Source organism: Chrysochloris asiatica, unplaced genomic scaffold, assembly GCF_000296735.1.
Source record: "Chrysochloris asiatica unplaced genomic scaffold, ChrAsi1.0 scaffold00085, whole genome shotgun sequence".
NCBI classification, from domain to species: Eukaryota; Metazoa; Chordata; class Mammalia; order Afrosoricida; family Chrysochloridae; genus Chrysochloris; species Chrysochloris asiatica.
The window spans coordinates 2,841,954-2,867,065 of record NW_006408603.1 but is presented as its reverse complement, the minus strand read 5'-3'; the positions used below and the strand labels follow the sequence as shown (position 1 = coordinate 2,867,065).

The following is a 25,112-nucleotide window of genomic DNA, read 5'->3' as shown; positions in this document are numbered from 1 at the left end:
GGAGAAAGATGTGAGTCTGCTTCTGTAAAGATTTTGTTGTTGTTGTTGAGTGTCGTAGCATCGGTTCTAAGTCATAGCAATGCTGTAGAAGTGGCTGGTGGATTTGAACTGCTGACTTTGTAGTTCAAATCTACCTTGCAGTCCAATGTTTATCCTATAGCGCTAGATTATAGCCTAGGAAATCCTATGGGGCAATTCTCCTCTGCCCTATAGAATCGCTGTCAGAACTTGACAACAACAGGTCTCAGGGTTTTGGGTTTTTACTTGGGTAGTCTCCCTCAGCTCAGTGATGACATTTTGTAGAGTTCTCATTTTCTTGCCATTAGCTAATTCCCTGTAGTTAGCTCTTTATATAAAACCTTCTCTGTTCAAGGCATCATGTGGTTTCTCGCTGCTGATTGGACTTTGATTGATCCCAGGAGTTTATATTTTGGGGCTTGAGTTCCTGCCAATTCACTGAATTCCTGCCAATGGGAAATAGAATACCGGTGACTCATGACAAGCAGTGGCGTCACAGTGTAATATTGACATCACCTGTGGTTGAGTGTGATGACATGCCACATGGAGCAAGTGCTAGGGAACCCTGACGATGAGTCACCTGACCATTGTGATAATAATGATGTCTACAAGTACTGTAGTATCACATGGAGTCTAGTGCACCAAGCACATATGAAAGAGAACCAACATATTATAATACAATTTTAATAATGTTATTTTAAATGATTTCTACTTCATAAATGTTTGCCAAAATAAAACATTGAAAGAATGGAACATTAACACAATGTAAATGCCAAGTAAAAAATCATTGTAAAATTTGGAAGATAATACCACACTTACTTTATATTTGAATTTTCCATTCCCCATGAAATTTTTAAAGTGCACAAGGTATTCATTGTATTATCAAACAGTCTTAATCTTTGGTGACAAATATTACAGACATAAAAATTTCATTTTGCATTGATATGCATCAAATTGTTAATGTATCAAAACACATCTTCAAGTTGGGCATTAGGCATTGTGTTGCTTCATATAAGCTTACCTTCTTTTTTAATCATGAAAATATTTTGTCTGCATTCCTTGATTTTGGTTTTGCCAATGAATCTGTATTACTTCAGATTTTAAATTGGTGTCTGGTTTCATATTCACATTCACAACATTTACTCCTCTTTGCATTGCTTCTGTTAAAGCATTTACAAGGCACTGAAGCTCATAGGAAATACAATGGACAATACCAGTGAACATGGTTGGATAGTATTCAAATGATGTAAAATTTAGGTTTTTTAGACCCATTACATAATCGGCCAACTGAAGAACTTAGCCTTCAAAAAACTTGGTATTTCTTGGAGCACTACTCAGGGTTTCTTTAGAGTGCAATATGTGGATAGTCTCATTGATATGGTATTTGTTAGAAAGACTCAGCATTAGCACAGGCGGACACTTCTGACATGGGAACAGCTGCAGCTAGGACTGACTGAGTTTATTGTGGCTGCTGCTCCCCCACAGGCTTCTGCCCTGATTCCTGGAAATGTCAACCTTAACATTTGGCTCAACTTTTCAGTGTTTCCTGCACTTGCTTTCAATTTATATCAGTTGATTCCTTCAAACCAGTAACGCCTCTATATCAAATTGCTAATTTTTTCTATTCTTGTAGGAGAATTATAACACTTTTTTACTTCCTTACTTTTTCAGCTGACTTTCCTCATGGTTTAGAAAAAGTACATTTACTAAGAAACTCTAGAAAAGAATTCCTTCATGAAAACACTGATATAAATCACACAGAGCTCTCATATTATTGGTTGTGGGACTGCAAAGTGATATATCTACTTTGGAAAATAATTTGACAAGTTCTTATAAAGTTAAACATACACTAACCATACGCTTTAGTTATCTAGTGCTACTATAACAGAAATACCACAATAGAAATTTACTCTCTGTCACATTAGGAGGCTCAAGTCTAAATTCAGAGCACCTGCTCTGGAGAAAGATCCTTGGCTCCTTTCAGCATCAGTAGGCCCAGCATTCCTTGGAGTTCTCCATGTGTCTTGGTACCAACCTTGCCCTGGATCTAGGAGCTCCATCCACAGTGCAGGGACCCCAGGTCCAAAGGACACACTCCATTCCCAGTTCTATTTTCTTGGTGACAGTGGCTCCCTCTCTCTCTGCTGACTTTTTTTCCTTTTTATATCTGAAAAGAGATTAACTCATAATTCAACCTAATCCTGTAGATTGCATCTGGCCTCATTAACCTAGAACTGAGGGTTTAAAACACACAGGACAATGACATCAGATCGGAGCTGATCCCATCATGGGTATGATTGCATCAGATGAAATCTCATCTTGGAGGTGATAACTACATCTTAACTTCTAAACCACTGAGAATTCTATCCCAGCCATGTTGACACAAAACCTTAACTACCACACCATGTGACTAAACAATTTTACTCCTAGGTATTAACCCAACAAAAATTTAAATATATGTTTATAAGACTTGTAAGTAAGTTCATAGTACCTTTATTTATATTTGGGCTGCAAACAGCACAAATACCTATCAGTGTTGTTGTTGTTGTTAAGTACTGCTGAGTCATTTCCACTCATAACGACCCTGTGTAGGGTTTCTGAGGAGCAGCTGGTAAGCTTGAACCACCGACCTTGTGGTGCAAGCCAGCTTTGCGGTCCAGCGCATTAGCCTGCAGCACCATACCAGGATCTATCAATGATAAATAGATAATCTGATTTTGGTATATGCATATAATAGAATAAAACCAACTCCCACCCACTGTCATTGGGCCGATTCCTACTTGCAGCGAACCTCTATAGCGTTTCCAAGATTTTAATCATCATGGGAGCAGATAGTCTCATCCTTCTTCCAAGGAGTGGCTGGTGGGTTGGGATTGTCAACCATTCAATTAGCAGTCTCCTGTTTATCCTACAGCCCTGTTAGGGTTTACAATAGAATACTACTCAGCAATAAAGGTAATTAAAGAACAACAGGAATGAATCTCAAAAGTAACATGCGAAGTCAAAGAAACCAGACACACACAGCTACTGGCTCCATTTGTGGTGCCGTAGGATCAGCACTGGGCTGTGAACCAGAATGTCAGCAGCACTAGATAAACCCACCAGCTGCTCCTCTGAAATGCCAGGGTCACTGTGAGTGGGAATCGACTCTAAGGCAGTTAACAGCAACAACAACATTAAAGGCAAAACTATTGTGATAGAAAGCAATCAGTGACTGCCATGGGGTTAGGGACTGCAAAGGAGCATAAGTTAACTTTTGGGGTGATGGCTGCCCAAACTCATAGAGTTGCACTCTTAAAATTAGTGAATTTTGTTTTATGAATGTTATACTCCAATAAAGTAACACACACACACACACACACAAACCCTAAATAACAACCCACAAGTGCATTATTTTACACAAGTTATATTATTGTATAATATTGTTGTTGATAAGTGTCCTCAAGTCAGTTCCAACTCATAGCAACCCTGTATAGGATTTCCAAGGAGCAGCTGGTGAGTTTGAACCACCAACCTTGTGGTTCACACAATAAAAATTTACAAGAAGATATTCATGATAACAAAATAATTTGAAATACCTAGAAAGTAATCTCTTAAAAGTATAACTTCTATAGAGTAAAATTAAGGGACACTAAAGAAAACAAACAAAAACTCAAACCCATTGCCAACAAGTCGATTCTGACACATAATGAGCAACCCTAAAAGACAGAGTTTAACTGTCCCCATTGGGTTTCTAAGGCTGTAATCTTTATGAAAGCCTTGGAAACCCACAGAATGACTGGTTTGAGTTGGCAACCAAATTATTAATCCCTGCACCACCCAAGCTCCTGGGCACTGAAGATCTAAAGATATTGACAGAATTTCATGTTCACGGATTAGAGTCTCAATATTATGAAGATATAAATTATCAAATAGAAAAGTAGATTCAATCCAATCCCTTAAAGGAAGAAAGAAGGAGAGGCAGACCACTTCTAAAGGGTTAGCCACTGAAAACCTTATGAATAGTAGGGGAACATTGTCTGCTATAATGCTGCAAGATGAACCCCTCAGGTTAAAAAGCACTCAAAATATGACTGGGGAAGATCTGCCTCCTCAAAGTAGAGTTCACCTTAATGGTGTGAATGGATCAAAGCTTTCAGGAACTTTCTTTGCCTATGGGGCACAATTCAAAATGTGAAGAAAAGCTGTAAGCATCCATTAATAAGAATGTGAAATGTAGGAAGTATGAATCTAGGAATATTGTTGTTAAGTGCCGTCAAGTTGGTTCCAACTCATGGTGACCTTGTATAGGGTTTCTGAGGAGCAGCTGGTGAACTTGAACCACCGACCTTACAGTCCAGTGTCTTACTTAACCCACAGTGCCACACCAGGACTCCTAAGGAAATTAGAAGTCATCAAAAATTAAATGGAACACATAAAGATCAATATCCTAGACAGTGTTGTTAAGTGCCATCAAGTTGGTTCCCACTCATAGCAACCCTATATAGGGTTTCCAAGGAGCAGCTAGTGAGTTTGAACCGCCGACCATGTAGTTCAAACCTACCTTGTGGTCCAGTGCTTATCCTACAGAGGCACACTAGGACTCAGAGAGATAAAATAGACTTTTGAATTGTATAATCTATATTATACTAAGCCAGGAATGAAAAAGAGGAATGGTGTTACATTTATTGTCAAAAAGAACATTTCAAGCTCTATTTTAAAGTACAGTGCTGTGATAGGATAATATCCATACACCTACAAGGAAGACCCATTAATACCACTGTTAATCAAATTTATACTCTAGGCATTAAAACCAGTCCTGGTGTGGCGCTGTGTGCTAATACTCTGGACTGCAAGGTAAGGTTGAACTGCAAGGTCAGTGGTTCAAGCTCACCAGCTGCATCTCAGAAACCCTATTCAGGGTTGCTGTGAGTTGAAACTGACTCGACGGCACGTAATAAGATAAAATTGGTAGTCTTGGTGTGTCGCTGTAGGATAATACACTAGACAACAACAACATGATGAAATTGAAGAATTCTGGTGACTTGTTAAATCTGAAACTACCAGCCATTCTGCAGCAGAAATATGAAGCTTTCTGCTACCATAAAGATTTACAGCCTCAGAAACCCTGTGCAGGGTCGATATGAGTCGGAACCAGCTCCACGGCTCACCACCACCAACCAGCCAGCTAACAACATATGTGGGAAGAGATGAAAGAGAAGCTCAATTTCATCAGCCAGATAAGGCCAGGGCAGATTGTGGAACAGACCATCAATTGCTTATATGCAAAATCAGGCTGAAACTGAAGAAAATTGAAACAAGTCTTCAAGAACCAAAATATAACCTTGAATATATCCCACCTGAATTAAAAGACCATCTCAAGAAAAAATTTAATGCCATTAGACACTAATGACTGAAGACCAGAAGAGTTATGGGATGACATCAAGAACATCATATATGAAGAAAGTAAATGGTCATTAAAAAGACAGGAAAGAAAGAAAAGGCCAAAATGGCTGTCAGGAGATACTCTGAAACTTTTTTTTTTTAAAGGCATGTAATTGGTATAATTGTAAATTGTATCCACTCAAAAACTCACAGCAGACACAATGTATATTACATTCAGTACCTGCATATTTACATGACACCTGCTGCAAAATAAATACAAAACAAAAATTCAACATTTTAGGTCAGTACATTTCTGATAGAGTTTCAAAACAAGGGCTTTTTTTCTCCAACCAAAACAAAGAAGGCTCTCAAGTACCAATTTACTATTTTATATAAAAATACAGCAAGTCTAAATATAAGCATTCCCTTTCAGGCTTAGTCAGTAAAGATATATCTTTAGGTTATTAAAATACAGATAAGGTTTCAGACTTTAATTACCAAGATAACCATATTTCTGATTTATAGCTGACCATAAAATAGTAGATGCCGATATATATCTATTCTTTTTCACAGTTTTAAGTTTTCAAAATTTACATAATACAATTCTGAGCATGTACATTTCACCATTCATTCAATGAGCATAATTATTACAGGTCAGGAAAGTTCAATTAATTAACCAGAATCCTGTCTCTACTTCCCATTGGCTAGGGTTCAGTCTTAAATCTGACTTTATATCAAAAGCAGTTGTCTAGAATTTCTTTCATGAGATTAATCCCAAGAGTTACTGGAAAGTTTTTAAATTATGTTAGTGCTTATAAATATAAATTGTTAGTCTAAATCAATGATTCTCTATCTCATGAGCTCTTCGAAAAATAAGAGATTATAGGCTCTACTGTAGAATTCCTGAGATTCTAGGAGCTTCTGTATTTTTGAGAGGTTCCCAGATAGTTATGGTATGTAGCCTGATATGGGAGCCTAGACCATTAGACCATTGATTCTCAACCTTTAAGGTACACCAGAAAAACTTTAAAGATTTGATTCAGTTGATTTAGAGTAGTGTCCGGGAATCAACATTGTAAGGAAATCACTTCCACAAACTTCTCTGAGAAGCAGTGCACAGCCTTTATCAAGGTATAAATGAGTACATTCAATGATTTAAAAGACATTGTCCTGGAGGCCTAATGAATCCTGCCCCCACTGTTTTAGCAAGTGTTTTAGGGTACACTTAGCACTTTGAAGTAAAATATATTCTTCAGAAAAAGTTGAAACCAAGTGAATTGTGAGGTCATATTCGTTCATTAAAGAAGGGAAAGGCTCTTTCAGCAAATTATTTAAATCTTTAAAGAAACCAATGTTTAACATTCAATTGAAATCTAGCACTTTCTCCATCATTACCTTGATATGTGATCAGACGTAGTGATTCCAGCTTGCCAAAAATGCAATGTGGATAATGAAAGATACACATTCTAATCATACACCTTTATAGATTTTAAGCGTTCCCTATGTAATAGAGACTGGAAACCATTTGAATATTAAATAATTGTAAAACAGCAAGCAATATACTAGGATTTTAAACAACAAAACATCAGATTTCCCCCAAATAGTAAGTTCCTACATATAACACTAGAAACAAATCTAGAAAACACTAGAGGCATTGTGTTCCCTCCTTTGTGAAGATGCTATTTACTAATTTCTACCATTCCCATCCTTGTCCATAAAGCATGTAACTGGTACATAAAACAACTCTACTTTAGGAATTTTTTTTAAAGCCCAGCAAAAGTAACTACTTCTAAGGTCACACAGCAAATCATATTATGTGTGTGACAGCTCCACAACTATAGTCAAGGCCTCTAACAACCCCTCATCTGGAGAGGCGTCACTTAAATCCGGCATCAGCTCCCTGGTCCCTATGATGTCGGGTAGCTCTGTCAGGAGCCCGTCCGGAAACAGCAACTCAGGGACAGTGATGTCCCTACCTCTGGGTGAAACTTCTTCTTGAATGAAGAAATGAGAAAGTAAAAGAACTGAACAGAATATTTCAAAGGGCAGTTCAAGAAGACAAAGTCAAATATTATAATGAAATGTGCAAAGACCTGGAGTTAGAAAACCAAAAGGAAAGAACACACTCAGCATTTCTCATGCTGAAAGAACTGAAGAGAAATTTTAAGCTTTGACTTTCAATACTGAAGGATTCTGTGAACAAAGTATTGAATAATGCAGGAAGCATCAAAAGGTGGAAGGAATACATAGAATCATAGTACCAAAAAGAGTTGTTCTGTGTTCCATCATTTCAAAAGGTAACATATGATCAAGAACCAATGGTACTGAAAGAAGAAAGCTGCCCTGAATGCACTGGCAAAAACACAAGGTTCTGGGAACTGACAGACTACCAACTGAAATGTTTCAACAAACTGATGCAACACTGGAGGTGCTCACTTACCAATCTTTTGGAAGAGATCCATATTTGTGCCACTTCTGAAGAAAGGTGACCCAATGGAATGTGGAAGTCATAAAATAATACCATTTAATATTACATGAAAGTAAAAGTTTGCAGAAGATAATTCAAAAGTGGTTGCAGCAGTACACCTATAGAGTGCTGCCAGAAATTCAAGCCAGATTCAGAAGAGGATGTGGAACAAGGGATATCATTGCTGACATTAGATGTATCTTGACTGAAGGCACAGAATGCCTAGAAAGAAATTTACTTGTGCTTTATTGATTATGAACAGTCATTGAACTGTATGTATATAGGAGACTATGGATAATGTTGTTCATAGGGATTGCATAACAGCTGTGCTCATAAGGAACCTGTACCCAGATCAATTTGGAGTTATTAGAGCAAGGAGGATACTGCCTGGTTTTAAAAAATATCAGGAAAGGCGTGTACTAAGCTTGTATCCTCTGACAAGACTTATTTTATATGTATGCTGAGCAAATGTTCTGAGAAGTTGGACTATATGAAAAAGAATATTGCATCCAGAGTAGAGGAAGATTCATCACAACCTGGAATATGCAAATGGCACAGCCTTGCTTACTGGAAGCAAAGAGAACTTGAAATACTGATGAAGATCAGACTACAGCCTTCAGTATAGACTGCAGCTCAATATAAAGAAAGCAAAAATCTTCAGAACTGGACTAATAACATCATGATAATTGGAGAGAAGATTAAAGTTATCAGAGCCTTCGTTTTGTTTGTATCCATAATCAACATTCATGGAAGCAGAAGTCAGAAAATCAATTTGCATTAGGCAAATTGGTTGCACAAGACCTCTTTACAAGTATTAGCGTTACAAAGATGTCAGTTTGAGGACTAAGGTGTGCCTGACACAGCCATCGTGTTTTCAGTCACCTCATGCATGTGAAAGCTGGACAGTGAATAAGGAAAACCTTAGAAGAACAGATGCATTTGAATTATGGTGTTGACAAAGAATGCTGAAAGATCCATGGACTGCCAGAAGTATAATCAGAATGCTCTTTAGATGCCAAGAGGCTAGACTTGATCTCTCATACTTTGGATATGTTTTAGGAAGGACCAGTACCTGGAGAAGGACATCATGGTTGGTAAAGTAGGGGGTCAGTGGAAAAGAGGAAGACCCCCAATGAGATGGACTGACACACTGTCAGCAACAGTGAGCTCAAACATAACAATTGTGAGGATGGTGCAGGACTGGACACTATTTCATTCTGTTTTGCATAAGTTTGCTATGAGTCAGAACCTACTCAATGGTACCTATGAACAACAACGATCCATCAAAATTGTTGTATTTTTGATTGATTAATTTGTGGCTTGGAACTGACTCAATGGCACTTAATAAAAACAAAAACAAATCTGATTCCAGAATTTACATAAAAAGGCTAAGCATAGAAAAGACTCTTAAAGAACAAGTTAGGTAGACTTACTCTACTAGATATCCAGATTTATCATGAAAATAAAATGATTGCAGCACTGTGATAATGGTGCAGGCATGGTAAGTAGATAAATGGACTGTATTAGAAAGTCTAGTAACAGACACCCAGACATTTCTAAGACAAAGAGTCATGGATGATCAGAGGGAGAAATAGGTGTCTTTTCTATAAATCATGTTGAATAGCCATTTTGGTGAGGAAAAGAAAATTGGACTGTTATCTCCCATCAGGCCAAAAAAAAAAAAAAATCAGTGGATTACAGTTCAAGGTATGAAAGGCAAAGCTGTAATGCTTTTAAAAATGAATATAGAGTATCTCGATGGCCTTGGGAAGGATTTTTTAAAATAGAACACAAGACCATTAGTTGTAAAGACTGGGTTGATAAGCATGACTTCATTAAAATTAAAGAACTGTTATCAAAACATCATTTTTTTTTAATTGAAAAGAAAAAGTAGAAGATACTGTATATTGTTACAACATTGAATGCAAATTAATTTGTAAGTGATTAGTAAATACGTAGGAAGGACTTTAACACTGAAGTTGCACTGTAAGAACCTTATTCCAGCAGACTACTATTTTTGTGTCATTAAATAGCAGCAAAGTAAACACAGAATGTAAGCACACACTTGAATGCTGTCATTAAGGAAGACGATGGTACTATAAATGGGGTCACCATGAGTCAGAATCAACTTGACGGCCACTCACAAGACAACTGTGCGTGATTCCTTTCAATTTGACCTCTTTCTAAGTTGTCCGTTGCATTGTGTCCTGTTTCCAGTACTCAGTAGTTACAGGCCTCCTTATACTCTTTTCTGTCAGGCTCTTTTTTCTTTTCCTTTCCTTTCCATCCCATTACATACCTTTTCTTTCTTGCTTCTTTTTCTCTTTAGAAGTTAACTTTTAAGCTATGCTAATATATTAGAATTATTTTTTATTTTGTTACTGCTCCAGTTAAAAACTTGCAGTAGGTTTGAGAGATGGACCCTGGCCCAATTTTCTTCCTCATTTCTTATTCTGGGTTCACAACTTCATAGAAGCCGTATTTCACATTTTAGCAGAAAACCACACCTATACCTAACAAAGGACTACAGTATTTTAGCAGTATGAAGACACTATTGGAGTCCTGGTGTGGCACTTAGGATAAGCATTGGACTTCTGATCACAAAGTCAGAGGTTCAAATCACCATCAGCTCCTCAGAAATTCTATACAGGGTCACTGTGAGTCAGGACTTACTCAACGCCACTTAACAACAACAAAAAAAACATAGTTATTTCACATCCTAATGTCTCTAACTGGGATGCATCTTAGATGAAATTTCGGGCTGCGAACCTTAAGGTCAGTGGTTCGAAACTACCAGCCGCTCCGCGGGAGAAAGATGAGGCTTTCTACTCCCGTAAGGATTTACACCCTCGGAAACCCTGTACAGGGTCGCTATGGGTCGGCTCCGACTCGAAGGCACTTAACAACAACAATTATCAGGGATAAAATTACAAGTGTATTTTATAAGCTGTTAGTTATTAGATTTGATGAAGTATAGTAGTATCCAGCATATAAAGAAGTACAAATCAATTTATATAAAGACAAACAACCCAGCAGAGAAGTGGCAAGTGACTTGAACACCCACTTCCCAATAAAGAAAGTCTATATGGCCAGGAACTGTATGAAAAGAATAGTTAATGTCATTAATTATAAAGTAGTTACATATTAAAGTAAGATGTCTTTACACACTAACATATTTTGACATAATATAGAAATATTGACAAAAGTTTAACAATCTGTTATCCAGAATTGGTATAAACACAGAAGGATAACTATGGTACGATTCCATTCACATGAAAAAAAAAAAAACAGGGGAAACTAAGTTATATTGCTTAGGAATACATACTGAGTTGATAAATCTATAAAGGAAAGAAAGGAAATAATTATCATAAATGCAAACCCTGGGGTTGAGGGGAGACAGAATTATATTAGAAGCACAAAGGGAACTTTTAAGGTTCTGTTAATGTTCTGTTTTGTCATTTGAGTGTGTTAAATATTATTTGTTAAGCTTTACATATATAGTTTATGTGCTTTCTTAAACATTTGCTATATTTCAGAAATACAAAAAGCAAAATAAACAGGTAATGGTCACTTATGTCAAATAGGCAGTAAGGGCTGAGATTTGGCCATTGGATTAAACACAGTGGAGATTACTATGAGCATAGCAAACTGGTTCAGTGGAGGGATTAGAACCACAGTGTATTTGAAATGGGCTCACAAGAAAATGGAGTCTTGGTGTGGTGCTGTAGGATAAGCAATAAGCCCTGGACTGCTAACCCACCAGTCGTTCCTTAGAAACCTTATACAGGGTGGCAATGAGTTGGAACTTTTTCTGCCACACTTAGCAACAACAATGAGAGAGAATGGGAGGTAAAGAATTACAGTTAATGGAACTATTTGAAGGAGTTCTTATGCATATTTAGGAGAAATGGGGTAATAATTGGAGGGGACATAGAAACCTTTGCATAAAGTATGTATATCATCAGGTGAATAAATATAACATTTCTGGAATGCTGAAAGTAGTGAGGAGTTTTATGTATGGAGGATTTGGTGATTTGTGGGGGAGAAAGTGGAAATTTAAGACCTATGTAACCAAAACCTCAAGGAAACCTGTTGCTGTTGAGTTGATTCAGACTCCTAGTGACCCTGTAAGACAGACTAGAACTGCACCATAGGGTTTCCAAGGCTGTAATCTGGGGTGACGCTATGGGACAAAGCACTAGACCGCAAGGTCAGTTTGAACTGCAAAGTCAGTGGTTCAAACTCACAAGCCACTCCTTGGAAGCCTTTTACAGGGTCACTGTGAGTCAGAACCGACTCAATGGCATTAGCAACAATAACCTGTATAGAAGACTGACTTATTTTTCCTCCACAGAGCAACTGGTAGGTTTGAATCACTAATGTATCAGTTAGCAGACAAGTGCTTAACTACTGTGCTACCAGGTCTCAACATTTTTAAAGAAAATCAAAATTAAAGCTATTTTTGTAAGTCTTAGAAATATCTATGTTGGAATTACGCATAACATTTCACGTCTGTTAATGGAAGGAATCATGAACATCATTGTATACATTTCCTAGGGCTGCCATAACAAATTGCCTCAAACTGTGTGGCCTAAACCAACAGAAATGTATTATCTCACTAAATTTATTATCTAACTAAATTTAGTTCTGGAAGCTCAGAGTCTGAATCCAGATTGTCTACAGGGTCATGCATTTTCCATAGGCTTTCTAGAAAGACCCTTTCTTATCTGTCCCAGCTTCTGATAGCCCAAGGTGTTCCTTGGTATGTGACAAGTTTTGTTACTACTTAGCCATCTCATGTTTCTTCTTATAAGGACGCCAGTCATAAAGAGATCAGGTTCCACCCTAATGATGTCATCATAACTAGTTACATCTGCAAGGCCTCTGTTTCCAAATAAGGTCACATTCACAGGTACTGAGAAGCAGGACTTCAATATATCTTTTGGGGGTATATGATTCAACCTGTAACAACCATCTTGCTCAACGCTGCTTAGCAGAAAGAGAGTGAAGCCCAGAGAGGCTTTGTTCAAAATTGTATGCTTAATAATCAAGACTAAAACAAAATTTCATAGTAGTATCTGTAATGTGGAGTCTTGATGTGGTGGTGTAGGATAAGCACTACACTGCTAATCATAGGTCAGTGGTTCAAACTCAGCAACTGTTCCTCAGAAACCCTACACAGGGTCACTATGAGTCGGAACCAACTAGATGGAAATTAACATCTATAACAGGGTTTGCAATTAAATTGTTTTGTATACTTGGATTAATGCACTGGACAGTAAGGTTGGTTTGAACTGCAAGGTTGGCGATTCAAACTCACCAGCTGCTCCTTGGAAGCCCTATGTAGGGTCGCTGTGAGTCGGAATCGACTCAGCAACACTTAACAACAACAACAAATATGTATAGTAGAATTTGTTGGATAATATTTCAGTTGGCCTTTCCTACATAACAGTCCACCCCAAAACCTTAGTGGTTTAAAATACTATATATTGTTTAAAACATTATATATTATTTCTTGTGACTCGTCTGGGTTCAGCCCGGGCTTCAATTGTTGGCAGCTGGACTGGAGTTGGGGAGTTTAAGATGGCCTCTCTTGAATCTTGGTGGTGTTTGTTGGCTCAGGCTCTCTACTGATGGTGTCTCTCATCATTCAGTTATCTAGCCTGGGCTTCCTTATATGGTGTGGAAGCATTCCAAGAGAGTGAAGGTAGAAGTCTAGACCTCAGAACTTGCACATATCACCACCACATTCAGTTGATCAAAGCAAGTGATAAGGCCAGCCGTATTCAAGAGATGAGGCAACAGGCTGTATTTTTCAGTTCATCACAGATCACTATAAATTTTCAATGTAATCTTTGAGTGTACTTTCTAAGTTAAATTTTATTTACTAAGGAGTCCTGATTAGCGTAGTGGTTATGAATCGGGCTGTGAACTGCAAGGTCAGCAGTTTGAAACTACCAGCTGTTCCACAGGAGAAAGATGAGGCTTTCTGCTCCCATAAAGATTTACAGCCTCAGAAACCCTGTACAGGGTCTCTATGAGTCGGAAACCACTCCACAGCACATAACCACCAACCACCAAGGAGTCCTGATTGTTAAGTGCTTAGCTGTTAACTTGTAAGGTTAGCAGCATGAACCCACCAGTCACTTTGAGGAAGAAGATTATAGCCTTTGCAGAAAGATCAAAACCCTGTGGGGAAGTTCTACACTGTCCTATAGGGTTTGCTATGAGTCAGAGTCAACTTGATGACATTGGGTTTATTGGAATTAAAAGTTGTTAATTCAGAGAATCTAGCAATGGAACTTTTGTCAATATATGAAAGGCATATAACAGTTTGGCAATGAAAGAACGTTATGAAAATAAATGCCGTTCAGTTTTACAGACTTTTTTGTCATCTGTGGTATAAAAGAGATAAAGACATTCTCACTTTTATGAAGAAGTGGGTAAAAAATGAGGGATAACTTCATTGAGTATAGTCTTTATTACATAGAAGGTTGGCTTAAGCACTATTTCCTGAGATAATTACCACTAAGGCTTTTTTTTTTGTTCTTACAAGCAAATATTAAACAGACCGAAAGGCCTTCAGTATGGATACACTTTAAAGTCTGACTTGCCCTTCTAAATATTTTCTTTACAAGGTTTCATAACAGGTAATATTTGATGTTTGGAATGATTTAGCCTAGAGTGCTGTACTTATCAGGAGTCCTGGTGTGGTGCCATGGGTTGATGCTCTGGACTGCAAAGTTGATTTGAACCGCAAAATTGGTGGTTCAAACTCACCAGCTACTCCTTGGAAACCCTATGTAGGGTTGCTATGGGACGGAACTGATTGACGGAATGTAACAACAACAACATTTTATCATTTATTTTTCACATGCTCTAGGATAAGCACACGACCTCAAGGTTGGTGGTTCAAACTCACCAGCTGCTCCTTGGAAACCCTATACAGGTTCACTGTGAATCAGAACCAACTCAAAGGCACTTAGTAACAATAACAATAGAAACCCTGCACAGGTTCTCAATGAGCCAAACCCAACTTGATGACACACAATAACATAGAATAAATACGGATCCTAGTGGTGCTATGGGTGTTGAGCTGTTGATTGCAAGGTTAGCAGTTCAAACCCATCAGCTGCAATGATGAAACTGCCTGCTCCTATAAATATTGATAGTCTCAGAAACCCTATATACGGTCACTGAGTTGAAATTGATTTGATGGTGTTTAGTTTTGTTTTGGGCTATAGAATAAATAGAACACAATACAACTAAAAAGAATGAGCAATTAAGAGTTGTCCACGAGTTAATTTCTAATAATCATGTATTGCCAGACACTGTATTAATTGAATTTGCATACAATTTCAATTAATTATGTTAAATTGAGTGCCCTGCTTAGCATAGTGGGTTGAGCATTGGGCTGCTGTTAAGGTCAGTAGTTCACACCTGCCAGCTGCTCTGCAAAAAAGAATATGAAGCTTCTGTAAAGATTGACAACCCCAGAAACCATATGGACAAGTTCTTTGTCTTATAGGAAGGTCACTAGTCCTGGTGTGGTGCTGTAGAGTAGGCACTGGACTACTAACCACAAGGTTGGTGGTTCATACTCACCAGCTACTCCTTGGAAATCCTATGTAGGGCTGCTATGAGTCAGAACTGACTCAATGACAGTGGGATATTGAGCACCTGCTATGATCCTTGACTGTGCATACACTTGGGTGTACGACTCTAAACTAGCTAGACATACAGGTTAAAATGTCTAAGCCAGTAATCTATCCTGGTAGAAGTCTCAAATGTAGAAGGAGTGAGGCAAAAAAAGAGCTGGCCAGGTAGGTGAGGGCCATGTAGGCTACATTATCATGGTGGTGGTGTGCTGTGGAGTCGGTTCTGACTTAGAGCAACTCTGTGTAGGGTTTCTGAGGCTGTAAATCTTTACAGGAGCAGAAAGCCTCATCTTTCTCCCGTGGAATGGCTGGTAGTTTTAAACTGCTGACCTTGAGGTTAGCAGTCCACTACTGCCAGGGATTATATTTTATGCTGAGGGTGACAGGAAGCCATTGCTAGTTCAGAGAAGTTTGGTAGTGTTTTTGCTCAGATTGTTGCTTTAGAAAAGTCACTGGCTGAAGTGACCCTTGGATGCTGGGCATAGCTGGCAGGAGGCAAGTCATATAGAATGATCTGAATTAGTTGAGGGTGAGAAGGAAGAGCCATAGGTCACTTCTAGAGGTATTTGGAGGGAGGAACCCTAGATGGCTGCTTCTCAGGTTTCTGGCTTGGCATGCAATTTTTTAATAAGAAATTTAAGTAGAGGAACAGGTTTGAGAGGTGTCCTTGCACAGGACTTGCTACCTTATTTTTGTAGGGATCCATGGAAGCTGTTCCCAAACTCAGACTAACACTTAAACTTTTTTTTTATATTCTGCAGTATTTGAGATGACATTTCTAGTATCAGTTTATAAAAGTGATTCTAGTTTAATAAATTCCTTCAACTATAGCAATATAACCTGCATTTATTTATACCTTGGATCTGAAAGAATTCCTTAATCTATAGCATGAACTCCTTAATATTTAGAAATTTAGTCAATTTTGTGAAAACAGTTTACTTACTACTTAATTTCTTGAAATTACTTGAAAACAATAATGGCTAAGAAGCAATATGCAATACCTATTTCAATCCTTTTACTCATTCATTTAGTTTCATAATCAATATGTGTCCAAGTTTTAAAAATAACATTAAATAATGGTTTCTCCCATTTTGTGTGTCCTTCAAAACTTTGCTCAGTGGAATGTCAGTTTACACTTAGGCTAGGGAAGAAAAGAAGAAATGGGATAGCTGTATAAAAATACTTCAGAGGTTGGTTTATCTCTCCTTCTTATTGTTAAGGAATAAGTGAGTTTTGGAGGAAGGTTTAACTGTTGTCTGTTAAAAAGTTAAAATGAAGAGAGAAGTATGTAAATTCTAGAGGTGTTTAGGAGGTGAAATCCACTGAATATCAAGTAGAGGGAGGAGTCCAAGATGCTAAGCATCCTTTGGCACTTTAAAGACCTTTCTTTTGGAGTCTTTGTAGTTTTGAATCTCATGGCCATTTGTAGATTTTATTAAAGTTTATTTATTCATCCTACATTACTTATTGTCTTACTTTCACCTAATAATGTTAATTTGCCTAAAATAGTCCATCCCCCTTCTAGCAGGTACAAAATATTTAATAGTCTGTTCCCACCATGTGTTCTCTATCGATTGAATTTTCTGTTGATATTTTATAAGTTTAAAAGTACTTTACAATCTTTTTTTTTTCTTTTTTCCCCCCTTAGGCACTACAAGGGCCCCCAGGGATGGGGAAGTACCAGGGGTGGACTATAATTTCATTTCTGTTGAACAGTTCAAAGCACTGGAAGAGAGTGGAGCATTGTTAGAAAGTGGAACGTATGATGGTATGTCCCCAAATATTAACAACAATAACAAAAACCCAGAAAACTATATGAATGACTGAAATTTCTTCAGAGAGGTTTTCATCAGTAAAATACCTTTTTTTCCCTGTCAGTTTTTGGGGAAATTTCATTGTCATTAGGAGATTTATAATTTACTAATGCAAAATTGGATAAACTAATAAGCAAAAACATTGTCATATTAAAAAATTGACTGCAAACAATATATATAAATCAGTCAAACTGGCCAGTTTGCATATTACTTAATAATTCACATTCATCCTATGAACTCAGCAAGTATTTGGATTGTTTTCTGTTTGTGGTGGAATCTAAACTCTGTTCACGCAAAAAAAAAAAAATCTGCGTATCTCTTGACTATCTTGGAGAAAGGAGACTATAGATGAGGGGAAGGGACGTTTAGACTTAGAACAATTGGTTTTCTTTTCACATCTCTGTTTCCTCTACCCACTTGATCCCAGGAAATACAGATTTGAGATCCATTTCAGTTTTTAAATGATTCTGTGTTGGATCCACTTTTGTTTGTTTGTTTGTTATTTTCTCCTTATATAATAATACCCTCTCCACTGGCAAGCTTATCCACTTCCCTAGAACCCTATACTCCCCTTCATTCCTTTATCATGCCATTTAGTTGTCTGTTTACAGGTTCTGTGAAGGTAGTGATCACATCTTTTTTACTCGTTACTATCTTCAGTGCCCAGAAACAGTATTCAGTAAATATTTAGTGTTAAATACAACATATCCAAATGTGCATTTATGTACTATCTAAATGGGTCATTCCTCATATGTCTCTCTTTATAATTTGTCATCAAGAGCTCAGAACAGTAGTCATCATTTATGTCTGTGTTTTTCTCACAGTCTTCATCCAGTCAGTTTCAGTCTCATCACTTCCTTTACAACTGCTCTCACAGTGTGTTTTATTTACGTTCACCACTGCATTATAGGCCCACTCGACCAGCTCCTGCCTGGACTATTACACAATTGTTCTCCTTGTTACAATCTCTTCTTTTCTTCCCTTCATCTAATCTACCTTACCCATTGCTACTATGTAGGCTTCCTCCAGAACCTTCATTGATTTCATTTTGCCTACTAAGCTTGATCAGACCAGCTACCCATTCTGGGCTTAGCTCCTACTACTCACTCACTCATCCACTCATTGATTTATTTGACCCTTCTTTCATTCATTCAACAACCACTTATTAAGTACCTACTATTGCCAAATATTTTAAGAAAAGCTAACGACACTATAATGAACAAGATTGTTCAGATCTAGCCTTGATAAAGCCTGTTTTTATGGGGGAGGCAGTCAAAAAAGCAGATAACATAAAATAACTATAAATTGAGATAAACATTACGAAGGAAACAGAAACAAGAGAAATACAAAAATAAATAAGACACTGAAGTTTTTTAGAGGAAATGACAACTTACTTGATTTTATTTTTATGCAGATGGCCTATACTCATAGCCTCTCCTGTGTAGGGGACCATTATGATGTATTTAATATGTATGTTTTTGTTTGTATGTGTTCTTACAAAATGTATATTTTGTCTTGTGAACATATATTTATTATTTACATTGTATTCTGTCTATATCTCATTTCCTTTTTTACTGTTGTCATTTATTACTGTGTTTTTAGATGCATCCATCTTGCTGTACTGCATTTTCATGTCATCCATTGCTTTAACAGCTTCACAGGTTACCATGTTGTGAATCTACTGCATTTTACTTAATCATTCTCCTGATAATGGACACCCGGATTACTTCAGCACCCCATAACCACAGAGAAAGCTACAATAAACATTCTCACACGTCTTTTGCCCTGTGAGAGTTTCTGTGAATAGTATGTGTAAGAGTAGAATTGTTAGAGCATAGGGCATACGTATCCTTAATCTGATGATGTGTTAAATACTTCTCCATTATAAACCAGCAGTGCATCAGGGTTCTTGTAGCACCTATAATATGGTCTATATCCTTTTCAACTCTTAGCATTACCCAGCTTTACAATTTTGTCAATCTAATAGTTGTAGATTTACAGCCTTGGAAACCCTGTACAGAGTCGCAATGGGTCAGAATCGACTCAATGGCACTAAACAACAACAACAACAAATGGTTGTAGACATAGTATCTCATTTTAATTTAGTTTCTCTGATTTCCAGAGAGTTTTTGTTTTGTTTTTTTAATTTTTAAAACTTTTTATTGTGAATTGAGTGACAGTTTATAGGGCAGATCATCAGTTTTACATTCAACAAATCCTATACTTTCATTACAATGATTATAATCTCCTCCATGTATAATCAGTTAACAATATTTCTCTCTATTCATCTTTTTATTTTTTTAAACACCCAGGCATGTATAATAATTTAAACAATCAAAGGGCACATTCTGCAAGTCTGTCTCCTGACTATCAGCTCTCAGTACCTCTCTTTCCATGAATCTAGAGTCCTCAGCTGCTCTCTCTCTCCATGGATTGCCAGAGAGTTTTGAATGCCTTTCCTTAAACTTATTAGTCTTTCAGACTTCTGAAAATTGCTGTTCATTTGCATTGTCAATTTTTTGCAAATGTAATTCCTATTACACTCTGGTTTTCAACTATTTCTTAGATGTGTAGATATTCATTTAGATATCACTCCTGTACTCAATTGAGACATTTCAGATATCTTCTCCCATTCTGTCATTTATTAACCTTGTCCCAGATTTCTCCATTGACCAAAAATGCTTAATTTTTTTATATATCAAATGTATAACTATTTTCCTTATGAGTTGTACTTTATAAGTTTTATTTAAAGAGTCCTTCTCTGACCTTAGTTTAAAAAGATACTCTCTAGTTTTCTTCCACTAAGTTTAAGAACTTGGTATAGGACATATAATAGATGTACTATATGTTATTAATTATTGTGTACTCAGCTCTAGTAATTATCAAGAAAATGCAACTGAAACAGTGGTCAGAAACCATTTCACACCTATCAGATTGGCAAAAATATAAAGTCTGATGTGGGAAATTGGAAACTCCCCTACACTATTGTTGAAAGTATAAAATGATATAATCCCTTTAGGAGCATCTTGGCAAACAACAAGTACATTTGAAGATGAACATAACTCCGTGACCCAGCAGTCCCCTCTCTGTCTGTTTACTCTAGAGAGACTCTTGCCCCTGAGCATCTGTATAATATAGTAGACAATTCATTGTGGTACTGTTTAAAACAGTGAGAGAACAAAATAGCTCTCCTTTAGTAGGGGAATAAATAAAACACATTTGAAAAAAACAAAAAAACTTTTTATTATAAATTGAGTGAAGGTTTATAGACAAGATCATCAGTTTTACATTCAACGAATCGTACACTTGGTTTCATCTCAATGATTGTAATCCCTTTCATTCAACAATAATTATACCACTTCCTGTGGTTCTTATTTCCTTTCCACCCTCCTTCCTATCCCTTCTCAAATTTTGTCCTTGGGTAAATGTCACCATTTTGATCTTGAATGATTGACCATTCCATGGTGAGCATACCTTATTAGTATTGTTGTGCCCCCTACGTACCTGTCTACTACGTGGCTGAAAATTGTGCCATGAGGGTGAGTTTCTTGCCAAACCTGAAGGGTAGTGGGGGTCAAAGGCCACAGTCTTGAGGTCCAACCATGTCATCTGACCAATAAGCTTGGTATTTACATTTACAAATACAATTTGATTTGTTCATAGAAGTGGACTCTTACACAGAGTTGAGTGAATTGGAGCTACCTGATAGATTTAATACATCTTAGAAATATAATTGGAGTTCTAGTGTGATGCTATAGGGTAAGCACTCAATTAACTGGTAACCACAAGGTTGGGGGCTCAAGTCCACCAGCCACTCTTCAGAAACCCTATACAGAGTCACCATGAGTCGAAACTGACTTGACAGTACTTAACAACAACAACATGAATATAATTGTATCAAAACCAAATTACAGAGAACAAACAAGATGGTGGATCGGGTAGCAGTGCAGTGAGGAACTCCATCAGCAACAGCACAGAATACTGGACCAAGTAGGCTCAGGGGATGGTGCCAGAACTCTGAACCACATATAAAGGAATATTTAGAAGGTTGGAAGGCTTAGAGTTAAGGGAATTTGTACCAGAAGTAAGAAATCCATGGCTTTCTAATTCAGGATGCTCAGCTGCTCCCAGAGCTGCCATCTTGGGAGAGACCAAGTGGGGAAAGGATCAGAGCAGCCACCGACACTTGACAGAACCACAGAGATAAAGCTGTGGACGTTCTTTTTTTTTTGGTATCTGTTCATTGGTCTCTCACTGGCTGCACTCCTCCATTCTGGTGACTAGAGGGGGTGTCTGAATGAGTGGACGTCCCACCTCCACCCCCTGAGGGTTCTACTACGCATGTGCACAAATCTCCTCAAAATTTAAACTGACAGTTTCCACTTAAAACCAAACAGCAGTGCAAAATTGGCCACAGCCGGCACTGAACTGTGTATTACTAGCAAAAAGGCCTGAAAAGGATGGTGGACTGGGACAGGCATATTAAAAAGGAAATAAGCAGAATATTAAATCCTGAGTTAAGCCACAATGACCAATAGTGTGGCATCTTGAATTTTCTCAGGAAGAAGAGTGAAAACAGAAGCCCATCTCCTGATCACCTCTACCCAGAGGCAATCAGCATAAAAAAATACCAGAATACCCATCTAAGTATTAAGGCCAAAGATAACTCCTGAATATGCCCAAAAAACCAGAAACAGATGACTATATCAGCACATGTCCAGAAAGGAGACGAAGTGAAAGAGACAAATGAGCTAGAAGTAGACCTACACTCCATACTGCAAGATGGGCAGGCTTTGGAAATGTCTAAGGAGGAATTCAGAAAAATGAATATAAAATGTATCAAAACATTTTACAATGGAGTTGAGAAAAATAAATCAGGAAAGTGCTACAGGAACAATCAAATAAGACAGATATAGCATTGGAAACAATTCAAAACCTACAGAAAGAGGTTCAAATGATTAACAATAGAATATCAGAAATGGGCAATACACTGAAAGGGCAAAGGAGTAGAATTGAAGAGATAGAAGCCAGAACCAGTGAGCTAGAAGATAGATCTCTCAACACTACTAAGATAGAAGAGCAAGCAGAAAAAAGGATTAAAAAATCAGAAGAAGGACTAAGATTCCTGTTGGACAACATGACAAGGAATAACTTAAGAATTATTGGCATTCTGGAACAGGAGGACTCACACAAGTCCACAAAGGAGATAGATAGTTGAAGAGCTTCTGAAAGAAAATTTTCCTAACTTCCTGAAAAGTGAAAAGATAAGCATTCAAGAAGCTCAACGAACCCCAGGAAGGAAAGACCCTAAAAGAAAATCACCAAGACATATCATAATCAAGCTCTCCAAAACCTGAAAGCAGCTAGGGAACAGAGAAGTGTAACATACAAAGGCAAGCAAATCAGATGAAGCTCGGCTCTTTCAACAGAAACCATGCAGGCAAGAAGGCAATGGGGTGACATATATAAAACCCTGAAAGAAAAAAACTGCTGACCAACAATCCTCTACCCAACAAAGCTGTCGATCAAATATTATGGTGTAATCAAAACATTCCAGGATAAACAGAAGCTTAGGGATTTTGCCAAAGCCAACCCTGCGATGAAAAACATCCTAAAAGGAGTTCTGTGGACTGAGAACCAACAAGAACAGACAACAACCAGAGATTACCCTGAACTCAATCAACAAATGTAAGAGTCAAGAACAGAATAAAATTACAAGAACAGAGTATCTGGGAGGTCAGTCTATGATCAAAACAATAAAAATGTAATAAAAGACAAAAACAGAGGAACAGAGATCCAGGTGGTGAGAAGATCAGGTAGATTACAGGATAAAATAGACTGTCTTAAATGGAGGGAAGAGTTATTCAACTATAAGGTAACCACAACAGTAAGTTTGGGGTGGGGGGTTTAGTTCAGGTTTGGGGAGGGCAATACAAGAAGAGGGAGAGGCAGAAGAACAAGATAGATGGGAACACTGAGACAGGTTTGCATGGGCTAAGTGGGACAGAGGTAAATAGTGATGCATGATCAACCTTGGAACAACAGGGCTTTGTGATACAGGGATCTAGGCATAGTTTGAAGAGGGCAAATAATACTAAAATGCTTGCCTGTCTTATGAATATTGGTTTCCCTTCCTACTACTGTAAAATAGACACGAGTGGGATAGAAAGGAATGTTGGGAAACATGATTAGAGAAAACTTGTAAGCCCCGTCTTTAGCCTGAAACCGATTGGAATACCTAAAAGGGGTTCTAGAACTTGCCCAGTGTGAAACAGTCCTCTTGCAAAGCCTTTGCAGAATATAGAACCTTAGGGGGAATCCTGAGTCCCATCCAGAACCTTATGAGGTGGGACATTCCCACTAGCAAGGACAAGGAGACCAACCTGGAGCAGCTAGAGCAACAGAAGATACATCTTCAAAGAAAGATCATCAGGAAAAACCCAAAACAAAAAAGTCAGCATGACTGGCTACTACAAGAATAAGCAAGCTGTTCGCCAGGAAGCTATCAAGGCAAGCAAACAAATTCCTTCAAGACAAAACCTCCTCAAATATGGAAACTCAAAGGGAACACATGAACAGGCATATAATGCTGGCAACCACATTGATCTACTGGTGAGTGGAAGAGGAGGAAAGTAGCAATGAAGAAATGGGCTGAGTTCAAACACAGTCCATTGACTTCCATTGATCTGGAGATAAGAGAGAGAAGAGGAGGGACTGGTTAGTCCAATGTGTGGTGAGACCTGGGGATATTTGAGCCCATAAACAAGGACATAGCCACAGAGGGCTAGAGCTGAGCGCAAAGCATCCAGCTAATATGAAATGAGGGGAGATGCACAAGAACACCCAAACTTGGAGGCAGTACCCATTTGACCTAGCCTTGGCTTTATAATCAGAACTCGACTAGAGGAAGAATACATTAAAAAAAAAAAAATAATAGTTTTTTTGGATAAAGGAAACAAGGGTAAATTGCTACAATTTTATGAAATGACCTATACTCATGGAGGTAGTAACTCTAAATACCAACAGAGAGGGAAGGAGTCTTCACATCAAGTATCAATGCTATCCCCTCTGTACACAGGGTAGACAGGGACAGGCAACTTAGACACTGGCTACCCTAAAATGAGGGGCAATAAAGGCACGAAGTGACTGGCTTACAAGGTTTCAAGAAGGAATTTAGTTTAAGAGTCGGGTGCCGGGGGGGGATAGAAAGAGTCCGCACTGAATAGTTTTCATCTTGTCTAGATGGGTCTGGTGAAGGAGATGGGGATAAGATTCATATGATACAATAGTGAATAATTGTTATCATGACTAATTGCGACTGTCACAATTGTAAAAGTTTTGTAACAAAAACAGGCGTAGTTAATCTTACAGTCCAGAGACAGGACCCTAAGACCATCAAGGGAGAAGAGCAGAAGAGCACAAGCAGAAATGTGGGACCTTATCCAGAGAAGCAGCGATGCCAGAGATGGGGTCATGGAGAGGGGAAGCGGCTGAGGACTCTAGACTCATGGAAAAAGAGGGACTAAGAGCTGGTGGCCAGGAGGTTGACTTGCAGAATATGCCCTTTGGAGGTGTAAATTACTATATATATACCTGAGTGTTTTTGTTTGTTTGTTTAAAAAAAAATCTAAAGTGAATAGAGATAAATCCTGTTAATTGATGGTACATGGAGGTGATTATAATCATTGTAATGAAACAAGGTGTATGATTTGTTGAATATAAAACTGATGATCTGCCATGTAAACTTTCACTCAATCCACAATAAAAAACTTTAAAAAAATAAAAATTACA

At 37.8% G+C, this 25,112-nt stretch overlaps 1 protein-coding gene across 2 annotated transcripts in view; it reads left to right on the top strand.

Moving 5' to 3' along the window:
* MAGI3 (membrane associated guanylate kinase, WW and PDZ domain containing 3) overlaps positions 1–25,112 on the top strand; it is a 300,568-nt gene that overhangs the window by 168,912 nt on the left and 106,544 nt on the right. For both annotated transcript variants that reach the window (XM_006865901.1, XM_006865902.1), the window contains exon 3: positions 17,156–17,275. In XM_006865901.1, the coding sequence (XP_006865963.1) occupies positions 17,156–17,275 (120 nt within the window). The remainder of the gene's footprint in view (positions 1–17,155; positions 17,276–25,112) is intronic.